The following is an 11,870-nucleotide window of genomic DNA, read 5'->3' as shown; positions in this document are numbered from 1 at the left end:
GTAAAAACATAGAGTTACAAAGAGGACATGGGAGAAAACAAAGGCAACAGTTTGACAGCTTCTACAAATGACATCTCAAAGTCAGCTACTCAAATCGTACTGCACCAAACAGGCCCATCTCACATTTGATTTAACAGAGATTAATGAGAAGCGGTGACCATAACAAATAGAAAGTGTTTAGCTGTTCAGGTGTTTCATTTAGATAACAGATGGGGAGTCAGTAATATTGTAGTTTACTATAAGCTACTTCTAAGTAAATGCTTGCTTGAAGAGGTACATTTGTATTGTTCCTTTAATAGCAAAATAAATTGGGGGCCTCTGACAAAGTCTGCTCTCTGTGTCCAAGTTAATCTCTCTCCATACTTCTGGGAGAGTCTTAATTCCGCCTTCACGGAAACAAAATCAGTGTTGAAATACTGCAAAGGATTCCTGAAAGTAAGTTTAAGTTTGTGCGGTTTAAACCACTTTAAATTGTCGTGTAAGTTTTACAAATTACTGCTGTTGTGTTTTATGCATTTATCAGAAATGGCTTGTTCATGAGGTACCAAGCTCTTGGCAATATTTTACATTTGAATCAATGCTCTTGAAGAGCTTAGCAAGAAAAAAAAATGTTGGCCTGCATTGGTGGTGAAACGTATAATCAAAGGATAAAAATTGTCAGGAAACTTCAATACCTAGTGAAGGCGAAAATGAAGGAGTTCACCGTTTTGTGATCTGTATATGTTAACTTCAGCTGCTTATCTCTGTTGTGGACTCATTCTTCAGAAGCTTGTGTGTAGTCATCATTAAAGTCATCAGGCAGCTTTGTAGGGTACTGAATATATACATTACTTATGGTTTAGCAGGTTTTTAACTGGTGTTTTGGTCCACACACACCCCTAATTCTTACAGTATCAAGAAAACTGTCTTCCTGCAAAATGTCTTTTCAAACTTCTGTTTACCACCAGAGTGTCTTCAAAATGAGCTATTGACTTATCTTGCCATGTTGGCAACCCCAATGAGAAACCACGGTAAGATCAGTGTAACTCTTGCAGCTAGATTACTTGTTTATGAGTAACCAGAATTATACATTTTTGTACCCCAAAATGTCGATATTATCTATCCTTTTGCCAAAGTAAACCCACATGTGATATACACGTATAGCCAGTACATAAATATGCTTCTAGTCACATAGCCAAGATTCAAGCATTCTTGTTGGTTTGAAACCAGACAAAGAACATCTTTAAAAACATATTTAACTGAAAGAATTAAATACGTATCTGTCTTGTTAGAAGTGAGGTGAATGTGATGCTTCAGAAATATGTAAGTCACGGTCCTCATGTTGCTGTATGTTGAATCCTTCTTCCCTTTTTGTACTGCACGGATTTCAGCTACCTGTGTACATTAAAGTTCATTGTGCTATTGCCTGTCATTGCGCCTCAAGAAGTTGTGGCACAGTTATTCTGACAGCTGACATCCTTACTAGCCTGTCCGACTTAGCACCTTCAGCAAAGTTGCCGGTCTCACTCTTCACCCCCTTTTTACATTTAGGAACGTACTGGAGAGCCAAGGTCCTAGCACTGATCTCCGCAGAACTGTGTTGGTACTTTCCTCCATTGCAGGAGTTAACTGTTAACTCACACTCCCCTCCCCTATTTCCAATCTGTTAATTATTTATCAGACTTCACTATTAAGTCGTTCTTTCAGGCTTAAGGCTTCTTTCCAGGCTTAAGTTTTCTTTCAAAAGCCTTTAGGGGGACTTGGTGAGAAACCTTTTGGAAATCCCGTAGACTATATTAACTAGACCTTCATTGCTTACTGATCCCTTTAAAGTAACATCAGCAGGCTCAAAAGGCTTTAAAAAGCCTTTTCCAGATAAATTAAACAAAACCAGAATTTGCAGTGCACTTAAAAAATTTGGGTAACATGAGGTAACCTGGTCACAAGTGGTGACCGATTATGGTATGTAATCCAAAAATCATGGTTCAGACAGCCACCTCACCTACGCTATGTTAATTACTCCTAATAAAAGGCTTTACCATCCAAAGTAACTAATGTAGCAGGCTATGTAATAATAACTTTGCAGAATAAATACACAGTTGGCTGACAGTAGTGATTTATTATTCTGTGGAGGCAGTCTGTAAATATGTTATGGTAATGTGATAAACACTTCAAATCTATAAAAACTGCTTTGGTATCCAAAATAATGCAAATATATACAGGGCCACTTAACTAAACATATGAATTATTTATATTCCAGTGTCTTTAATTCTGTGTGCATTGTGATTTGCCCAACACAACACTGGGAATTATTATTCCCAGCTCAGACCGCTTTTATCCAAGATGTTGGGAAGCTACCACTGAAAAGATACCTTAGGAGGTAAACTTGACAAGTACTTTCTTTAAGAAGACCTCCTTTCTTAATAAATTAAGGAAAAGAACCCTTTCATACAGACGGATCTTTAGTCTACATCTGTAATGTGACATTTTCCCTCACTTGTAGCTTTATGATTTTATGTTTTGGCTCCTAAAACTTTTTTGAGTTCACATCTACTTAGAGTTAAGATGTTAGGAGCAACATTTTAACTACAATCTTGGGTTTAATCCTCATTCGGCTTTCTCTTCCATTGTATAGGCTATTAGTTCTCTGACCTATGCATAGGCCTGCTGGTCCAGTGCACGAGTCAGGTAAAATCTTTCATTTTGCAAAAAAAAAAAGATTTAGGTGAGAATAAAACTGAACTGATACAGCTTTCTTTGAAGCTGTTGTACACCTAGGGAACTACAAAAATATGTTAATGAGTGCTTCTTTGGAAATTCGGTAGCAGCACTGATTTTTATCTTCTTCCAAAATTTTGTGCCATTTTGTAAACCAAAATGTTTATGACTTTGCAAGTTAATTGCGGGCTTCCTTATGCCATTAAGTTTGTCCGCAGCATACATTTAAATACTGGTAAACCTTTCGTATCTGCATTAATAAGGTGGGTGTGTACTGTTTCAAGCTTTACCTGAGTGGAACGTCAATATGTTCTGTGAGTTCTCAGGTAAGTTACGTAGCGTTGAGTTACCGGCATAAATACCTATAACTGGAAGATGTGGTCAAAGCCATAAAACATAATACTTACAGCACTGATATAAGGCAAGAATGTGTAAGGCTTGAATTAATGGTGGCAAATGGAGGTTACTGCTGCCAGAAAATCTGAAAGGGGTTCTTACTGACAGAAAAGTTGAGCACCAGTGAAGGGCAGAGACTTTTGCTGTGTGTGAGCTGCATTAATATGCTACAAAGACCTTTGCTAAGGAAGGCAGTCTGCACAAAAGTACTCCTTTAGCTATATAGGTGGGCTAGAAGGCTAAGTCAGAATCAAGACAAGAGTCCTCAGCTTCCCCTTATCTTTGCAGGATCTGACTGGAGCTGAATATAAACTCACAAGTCATGCCCTGCTTGTTCTGAGCCATGAGAGCTATCCATATTTATAAACAGAGGTAACAATAAATCAAGGCTAACAGTTAGAAAGAGACTGTAAGTAGGTAGTGTCACTCTTGTATAAAACTGGATCCCTTGGGTTCCCTCTCAGTTCCAGCCTGGGTCCTGTCCCAATACAGACTGGGTCCCAACCCAGTACAAACTGGCAGCTGTAGCCCAAAGCCCCTGAGCCTGAGGGTGGCAGGGAGCGCTGATGTTTGGTTTAGCGTTAGGCAGTCCTGTGAGGGGCAAGGAGTTGGGCTTGATGATCCTTATGGATCCCTTCCAACTCGAGATCATCTTCTATGATTTTTAAGTTTAGCACATTTTTATTTACTTTGCATTTGTACAGCATGTGTCTGGAGTCTACATTTGGTAAGTTGTCAGTCTTTGAAGGTTTTATGGGAATTTATACCTTCAAGAAATTGCTGTTTGGATGTTTGAAGCTTCTGCAAGAATAGACTGTACTGTATATGTTAAAGTTTTGATATCCCATACTGACGATGTAAATAAAACTGCTACTTTATTAACGCTTTTTTGAACTCTGCCACAGATTTGTCCTGTGAACAGGAAATATAAATGAAACATAAGTAAAATATTAAAAAATACGAATTTAATACATGTCGTACGACAGATAATCATGGACTCCGTTTTTGAAAGCACTTCCACCATTTATGAGGGGTAAAGTTCAACCGCCAGAATTCCCCATCGCCCCTCTCCCCGTAGGGGACCCAGAGAAGGTAATGGCGCAGGTGCCCGTTTCTCCCGTAACCTGCGGTTGTGCCGGGTAACGCATCACCCCGCGTTCGGTAACGGCACCAGACGACCGGTTTCACTTGCGGGAAGAGACTTTTCCGCACCTCAGAGTCTCCCGGTAACCGGACGCCCGCCCTCCCTCCCTCGCTCCATCCGTCCTTCCCTCAGGAGCCGCCGTGACTCAGGCCAGCAGGAAGGCGGGAGGCCGTCGGGGCGGGGCGGCGCAGGTGCAGGTGCGGAGGGCGGCGGCGGGGCAGGAGCCGGCCGCTGCCGGGATTGGCGCCGACGCCTTCTTCGCCGGGACCGTCCCCTTCCCTCCGCCCGGCGCCGGCCGCCCTTTGGACTCGCTGCCGTCGGGTGAATGCGGGGCGGCCGAGCGGCGCCTTGGAGCGCCTGAGGCCGGGCTGGGCGCCAGCCATGTCGCGGAGCGGCGGCTCGGAGGGCGGGCGGGCCGGCAGGTCGCTGCTGCCCCGTGGGGCCGGCCCGGGTTCGCCGCTGCCCCGAGACGCGGAGGCCGCCGCCCCGTGGCCGCCGCCCCCGCTCCCCCTGCAGCCCCCTTTCGGCCCCGACGCCTCCACCGGGGCCGGCAGCCCCGGGTTGAGCGGGCCGGCCGACCTCAAGCCGGTCCGGCGGTTCATCCCGGACTCATGGAAGAACTTCTTCAAAGGGAGGCGTAACCAGGGCTCCAGCTGGGAGAGCACGGCTTCCGACATCAGGTACGTCTCGGACGGGGTGGAGTGCTCGCCGCCGGCCTCTCCGGCTCCTCTGCGGCCGGAGCCCAGCTCGGTGCCTGGCTCCTACACGGATGCTTACGGAGGGTCGGGCGGGAGCTACGACTCGCGTAAGGAGGCCGAAGCCATGCTGCCCGGGGAGCCCTGCGGGTCGCTGGAGCGCGGCGCTGCCAGCGGCCAGACGTACAGCGAGCGGGTGGAGGCCTACCACCTGCGCTACGCCTACATGAAGTCCTGGGCCGGCCTGCTCAGGATCCTCTGCGTGGCCGAGCTGCTGCTGGGCGCCGCCGTCTTCGCCTGCGTCACGGCTTACGTGCACAAGGATAACGAGTGGTACAACATGTTCGGGTACTCGCAGCCCTACGGCTACGGCGCCGGCAGTGCCTATGGAGGCTACTCCTACAGCGGACCCAAAACTCCTTTCATCCTGGTGGTGGCGGGTATGGCGTGGATAGTCACGATAGTGCTGCTGGTGCTGGGCATGTCGATGTACTACCGGACTATCCTCCTCGATTCCAACTGGTGGCCCCTGACCGAGTTCGGCATTAACGTGGCCTTGTTCTTCCTGTACATGTCAGCTGCCATAGTGTATGTAAATGATACCAACCGAGGTGGGCTCTGCTATTACCAGTTCTTTAAGACACCGATAAATGCATCTTTTTGCCGCGTAGAGGGAGGTCAGACAGCAGCAATCATCTTCTTGTTTGTCACGGTGATCATCTATCTAATCAGTGCAGTGGTTTCTCTAAAGCTGTGGAGGCATGAAGGAGCTAGGAGGCACCGGGAATTAATGGAGCGAGAGGTAAGCTGTCGGTTATCATTGTGCATCTACTGGCTATGGTGCGATGGGGAGCAGTTGTAAGAACCTTCTGTGCAGTAGAGTCTTGTCAGGTGTCTGCTCAGCAGCAGGTCTGTAGCTTTGAGGGTGAACTTTCACCAGTTAACAGTATCAGAGATCACCAAATGAAAGGCTTTTCTACGGTGTCTCATCCAAATTCTTGGACTTTTTTTCTTTTTTTAATTCACTTTTGTAAGGAGCTGGCTCTGTTCTCTTTGTAATACTCCACAGTCTTCCTGCGTCAGTTCATGAGCTACTTCCTGGTGTATATTTTCCAAGCAAAGGAAGACATGAACAATATGCTTGTCCCGCTGTTTGGTAGGGTTGGGCTTAAAGCAACCGAGCATTTTTTTGAAGACTCTGCTTTTGGCACATTAAGTGCTAGTGTGAATGACCATGAAAACGTGAAATATTCATTTTTTTACTTTGCAAGCAGAACTCCAAGCTACCTTTTCATGTCTTTTCAGTTTTCCTTACAAGAGATATCACAAAATTATAGTAATAACAGAGTTGACAAGGTTTTAATCAACTTCATCTTTCTCACATCAAGTATTTTGCATTGCTGCTGACCTTGCCCTTACCAGAAGTATTCAGTGCTCGCCTGGTTAATGATAAACTGTAATAGCAGACACTTACCACTTTCAACTGGAGAATTCAAAGTAATTTGTATAAAGCCTTTTTCACATGAAAACGCCACCAGAAAAAAAAACCTTTTAGAACTAATAAAACTTAATATAGCATAAAAATTAAAGTTTGTGAAGCCTACGTAAGCCTAACTTACGGAGTTAGCTCATTGCGCTAACAGCGCGCTGTTGTGTTTTCTGGGTAATGAATTAGGCTGCAGAGTGAGTGTCTGTGAGTTAATACGGGCTGGAATGTGAAATAATAAAGGAGACTGGGAAGTGGATGGAGTATTTCCTGCAAGCTGTTCCTTACACCTACGCTCTGGAAGATCCTCTTGTCTGGGTTTTGGGTGGTTGTTTTTGTTCCACCATTCTTAAATGGTCTTTAAATCATAGGATCTGAAAATATTCCTTATGCTAAATTTCTTCATATCTAAACAAAAATGTAATTCCCTGTACAGCATGATTTTGAAAAAGTTTAGATTTTAAGAGTCTGTGCTTTTGCATACTATACTATTGCTGAAAATAAACCTTACAGTTCTTTCCATTTTTTCATAGATGAAAACACAGTCCTCTTTTCCAGAAAAGAAGGTAGGAAATAGGAATGTATTTTTCTGTTTACTGGTATTTCCAAATTGTTTTTCTTTTTCTTGCAAATATTTTGATTGACCTATTTATTAGATGTCTCCTGTTAAGATACTGTGAATTTCCTACCCCTGATTTCTCTGTTGCTTCAGTAGTGGATCAGGATCCTTTTTTATGTGTTCCAACAAGATTCCTCATGCTTTTGTTTCTGGACCAAGGTATAAATTCTGCAATAGGAAACCACGGGAAAAGGGAACTCCAGAGAACCTAGTGATTCCTGTTCTTTCACAAATTAGATGGATATCGAAGGAAACTTCCTTAAATTATTTTTTTAAGATATACAAGTCAAATCTTTCCAAGCCCCAAGAAGTATTTATCTGTCACTGGTACCACTGTTAGGACACACTGAAGATGTATACTGTGTGAGAAACATTACTGTAACTGTTTACTAATTTTCTACTTACAGTAAGGGTTGTAAGAAATATCTATGATTTGCTTCTGCTGTGCAGTACTTGTATGTCTGCCTTCAAACGAGTTGAGTATTTTCTGGTTTATATATATTGCATTTGAAGTGAAAATGACTTCATTAAGAACTACTTTTTTTTTTCTTTTAAAACAGGACAAAAGTGATGACAGGCCAAGAGAAGAGGCCACTTACAGGCAGCTTAAATCAGTGGAAAGAAAACCAGAACTACTTAATGGTCATATACCTGCAGGCCACATTCCTAAACCTATAGTGATGCCAGACTACATAGCGTAAGTGATGGGACTTTGATGAAGAAACTTAAGGGAGAATACTTGAATGATGTTTTCCACTTAGCATTTCTCATACTATACACTCGCAGTTTCTCTGCCATGCATGTGCTATGGGGACTCATAATTCTTTATTAAGTAATATTAAAAATAGAGAGAATGGGGGCTGGTATTAATGGCATAGAACCAGTAATTATATAAATAGAGACTCTTTAAATTTTAAAAAACCCACCCAAACCTCAAATGTTACCACAGAATGTTATAATCTAGCAAGTACAATAACTGCCAAAGGAACAGAAGACCACCACACAGACAACTTAGATAAAGGTAAAAATATATGGGAAATTATATGTCTTTTTAGCCCCTAAAATTTTACTACCCTTGTACTTCCTTAATTCTAAATCTATAACATGCTCACTCTTAAAGGGTAGGCCTTTTCACAGTGAAGTATGAAAGCATAAATTAATTTTTATACTTTTTGCCATAGACTAGGGCACAAACTGAAACACAGGAGGTTCCACTTGTATATTAGGAAAATCTCTTTCACTGTGAGGGTTAGCATAGGTTGCCCAGAGAGATGATGGAGTCTCCATCCTTGGAGGTATCCAAAAGATGTCTGGACTCAGCCCTGGGCAACCAGTTGTATGTGGTGCTGCTTGAGCAGGGGTTTGGACCGATGACCTCCAGACATCCCTTCCAGGCTCAACCGTTCTGTCATCCTGTGATTTCAGTGCAAAGTTCAGCAGGTTATGAAACTAGCAAACAATACAGAAATACACTGTCAAGGTGAAGGGTCCATGTGTTTAACATCCTATCTCTAAAACTGGTCCTTGAAATTTATATTTTTTTAAAGGAAATACCCGGCAATTCAAACAAATGAAATGCGAGACCGGTACAAGGCAGTATTCAATGATCAGTTTGCTGAGTATAAAGAACTGTCTGTGGAAGTTCATGCTGTATTAAAAAAGTTTGATGAGCTGGATGCATTGATGAGACAGCTTCCTCACCATCCTGAAAGCATTTATGTAAGTACCTGTGAAATGGGCTTGTGGAAAACAGGTGTGGTATTAGGCAGTCTCTGGCTGTCTCTGGCTAGGGCATAATGCCTTGTAATGCTGGTGGCAACTTGGAGGGAAGGTCTCCCCAAATATGTTATTTCTTGTTTGGTCATCAGTCAAGGATACCAAGTTACGATTAAGTGGTATACATGTGTTCCTGGGTTGCGTTTTTTGGTTTGGGGTGGTTTGGGTTTTTTTAATGCTGGTAGCTTTCAAGTTTGAGTGAGTTAGAGTTAATGTATTCTCATTGTTTCTCAAGATTTACAACTAAAATCGTTACAACTAGAACGGTTACAACTAGAACAGATTGATCAAATGAGAATTTTCCTGATGAGTGTTTTGTAGAATTTACATGGAAATATGGAGAACACTCAGTGCTCAAAAATGTGTCATCTCTCTTATTAGGAACAGGAAAGGATATCAAAAGTTCTGCAAGAATACAAGAAGAAGAAAAATGTGAGTGTTTTCAGCTTTACATTGCTAGTAAATCTAATGAATAGCAAAGAGTGTAAATAGCTAACATTTCTGATACTGGGTACAATTTGCTAGTTCAGGGTATCTGTAGCTACTAAAGGGCTTTGTATATATTATCTTTTAAAACTTTGGCGAAGGTAGGACACAACCCACTCCACTCATGTCAACAACCTGCTTTGAGAGTAATGATTCCATTAGCCAGATATGGCGGGGGGGGACCCAAAACATTTAAGCATTTTCATCTTCTGAGAGTATGTCTCATCTCTTAGCTTTCTGCATCCAGAAGACTGGATATTTTTTGAGAACCAGTTCATTTATATTCACAGACTGACATGGCCAACGGATAAGTTAACAAACAGAAAACATAGTCTTACCCCTGAAAAAAAGTTTCACATTTTCGTGTAGTATGGAACTTAGACTCTCAAAAAGTCATTTTCAGTGTAATTCAAGAAGTTCCCCTTCATCATTTTTAAAGGCAGCAAATGTGTACCTGTGTTCCATTAAAAACATAATGCATTACAAATACCTTCCCCCACCACGCATCCCCCCCCACCATGGAATTCAAATTTCGTGTCCATTTAGTTAAACTTCATTGGTTTTTTTGGGGTAGGGATTTATTAGACATACCACACGACACCTTATAAAGTCTGAATTATGTAGTAGCATGTCATTTATATCTGCAGATTTCTGTTCAAAAACTGCTCTGTTTACTAAGTAACTACAGCATACAGAGGCAGATCTTCTTTTTGCAGCCCTTCATGAAGGAAGGAGAAGCAGGAAATCAGAAATTGTGGCCAGGGAAAAAGAGTTTCATTTTGGAGAATATTTATAGACTGTCCTTAATGAACAATGTAACTCATAATACACTATTCTTGGAGGAGTTTGAAAGTGTAATGTATTAATGTAAAGCTTTGTCATATCTTTGGCAGGATCCTGCATTTCTGGAGAAAAAGGACCGTTGTGAATACCTTAAGAATAAGCTTTCACACATAAAACAACGAATTCAGGACTATGATAAAGTTATGAGTTGGAATGTAGAAACTTAGCTATGCCTTCAATTTGTGGATACTATTTTCTGTTTTTTAAATTGATATGCATATTTTAAGCTATTTATTTACTTTCAGAACAGTACACCTATGGGGATTGCTTAATCACTTTGTCACTTTTTTAGATGTACATTACTGATAGGTTTTGTATGCAGATCCAGTTTTAAATCAATGTAATGAAGTTATCAAAGTTTAGAAACTAACTAAACATTCTGTTTTAATTAGATAGCATGCAGCCTGGCCTCTTAAAAGTCAATACTTTGTTTGAAAATACCGTATTTGCAAACTTGCAAAGCCAACCAGGGAAAGCAGTTCTAAATACCTTGTCAAAAGTTTACACAGAAATGCTGTTAAGATTTCAGATTTTATTTATAGGTGACATCTTAATGATATCAGAAAGTGTTGAGCTGTTCTTCCTGACTGGGGTTTGGTGGAGTGCTTAGACATATTGAACAATTTCAGCAAGTCAAAAGTCAGTTTAGTAAGACTTTTTGTATTGTATTTCCAAATGCTCCACTGTGTGTCAGAAATTATCTGGAATTTCTCCCAATAAGAGATGCAAAATAACTTCCTATTTAAGCAACCATAGTACGTGTGGGGAGAGGGGTGGGTTGTGTTGGGGTTTTGTTACTTGGTTTGGGTTTTCTTTTTAATTTCCCTCTTCAGAGGTGATGCAACAAATTTATGCAAAGGAATAGAGGTACAGGATGAGACTCATGTTAGTGTTCCATTAGTGTTGCTGTAGGCCAGTATGCTCTGCATACCTTTCCTGGGTCATCTTAGTAGGAATCCATGGGTGTAAAGGCAAAACACTTCATTCCTCATCAGGAAGTAACAGGACTTTTTCTCTAGGCAGCAGCTGTTTCGTAACTTGGCATTCAGAGAGCAACTACAGCAAAATTAATTCTCAAAGTATAAATTATTTGTATCCTTTATAAAGTCAGGTAAAATGTTTTAATAGACATGCTTTCCAGAGCACAGCTGCATAAATTCAATATATATTTTTGTATTTTTACCTTGGGGATAGGCTTGTATGTGCAAATGTTTTCATAAGCCAGTAAATTTTCTTTGTATCCTTTTTCACATCTTTGTTTACTTTTTTACTTACTGAAATTGTTAGAAGCATCGATAATTTCTTTGTACAGTTTTCTATAGCTGCAATTTGTCTGTTCTGAAATATATTTTTAATTTGGAAAAAAACCTCCAGTGTAGCCATGTTATTCTACTGCTTGTAAAGGCATTTTGTTACAAAATGGTGTCTGATTAGGGTTATTTCAAATTTTTATTAGTGATGATTTTTTTTTCTTTAAAACAGAGTTTTCAACTTTTGCCTTAATTTACAGGCAAGACATCAGGAAAGCTGTTTCCAGTTCAGAACAGCAATGTTAGTACTACCTCTGTTCTTCAGTACTGGCAATCCATTAATATACCTTGCTGTCAGTTACATCCCTTCTGATTTTTGAGCCCTTATCATTCTCACTGCAATCCTGATGGCTACAAACCCACTTTCATATTTGTAATGTTGGCATTCCAATTTTATCAGCCACATAATTCCAAGAGT

At 41.2% G+C, this 11,870-nt stretch overlaps 1 protein-coding gene across 1 annotated transcript; it reads left to right on the top strand.

Annotated features, from left to right (window-relative positions):
- The first annotated feature begins 4,422 nt into the window (after positions 1-4,422).
- On the top strand, positions 4,423-11,392 carry MARVELD2 (MARVEL domain containing 2). Its single transcript, XM_075079213.1, has 6 exons — positions 4,423-5,734; positions 6,952-6,984; positions 7,598-7,734; positions 8,585-8,756; positions 9,195-9,245; positions 10,193-11,392. The coding sequence occupies exons 1-6, from the start codon at positions 4,619-4,621 to the stop codon at positions 10,307-10,309; spliced, it is 1,626 nt and encodes a 541-aa protein (XP_074935314.1). The 5' UTR covers positions 4,423-4,618; the 3' UTR covers positions 10,310-11,392.
- Positions 11,393-11,870: the final 478 nt, after the last annotated feature.

This window comes from Phalacrocorax aristotelis, chromosome Z (genome assembly GCF_949628215.1).
Source record: "Phalacrocorax aristotelis chromosome Z, bGulAri2.1, whole genome shotgun sequence".
Taxonomy (NCBI): domain Eukaryota; kingdom Metazoa; phylum Chordata; class Aves; order Suliformes; family Phalacrocoracidae; genus Phalacrocorax; species Phalacrocorax aristotelis.
The sequence above is the reverse complement of the archived record's forward strand: the minus strand, read 5'-3'. Positions and strand labels throughout refer to the sequence as shown.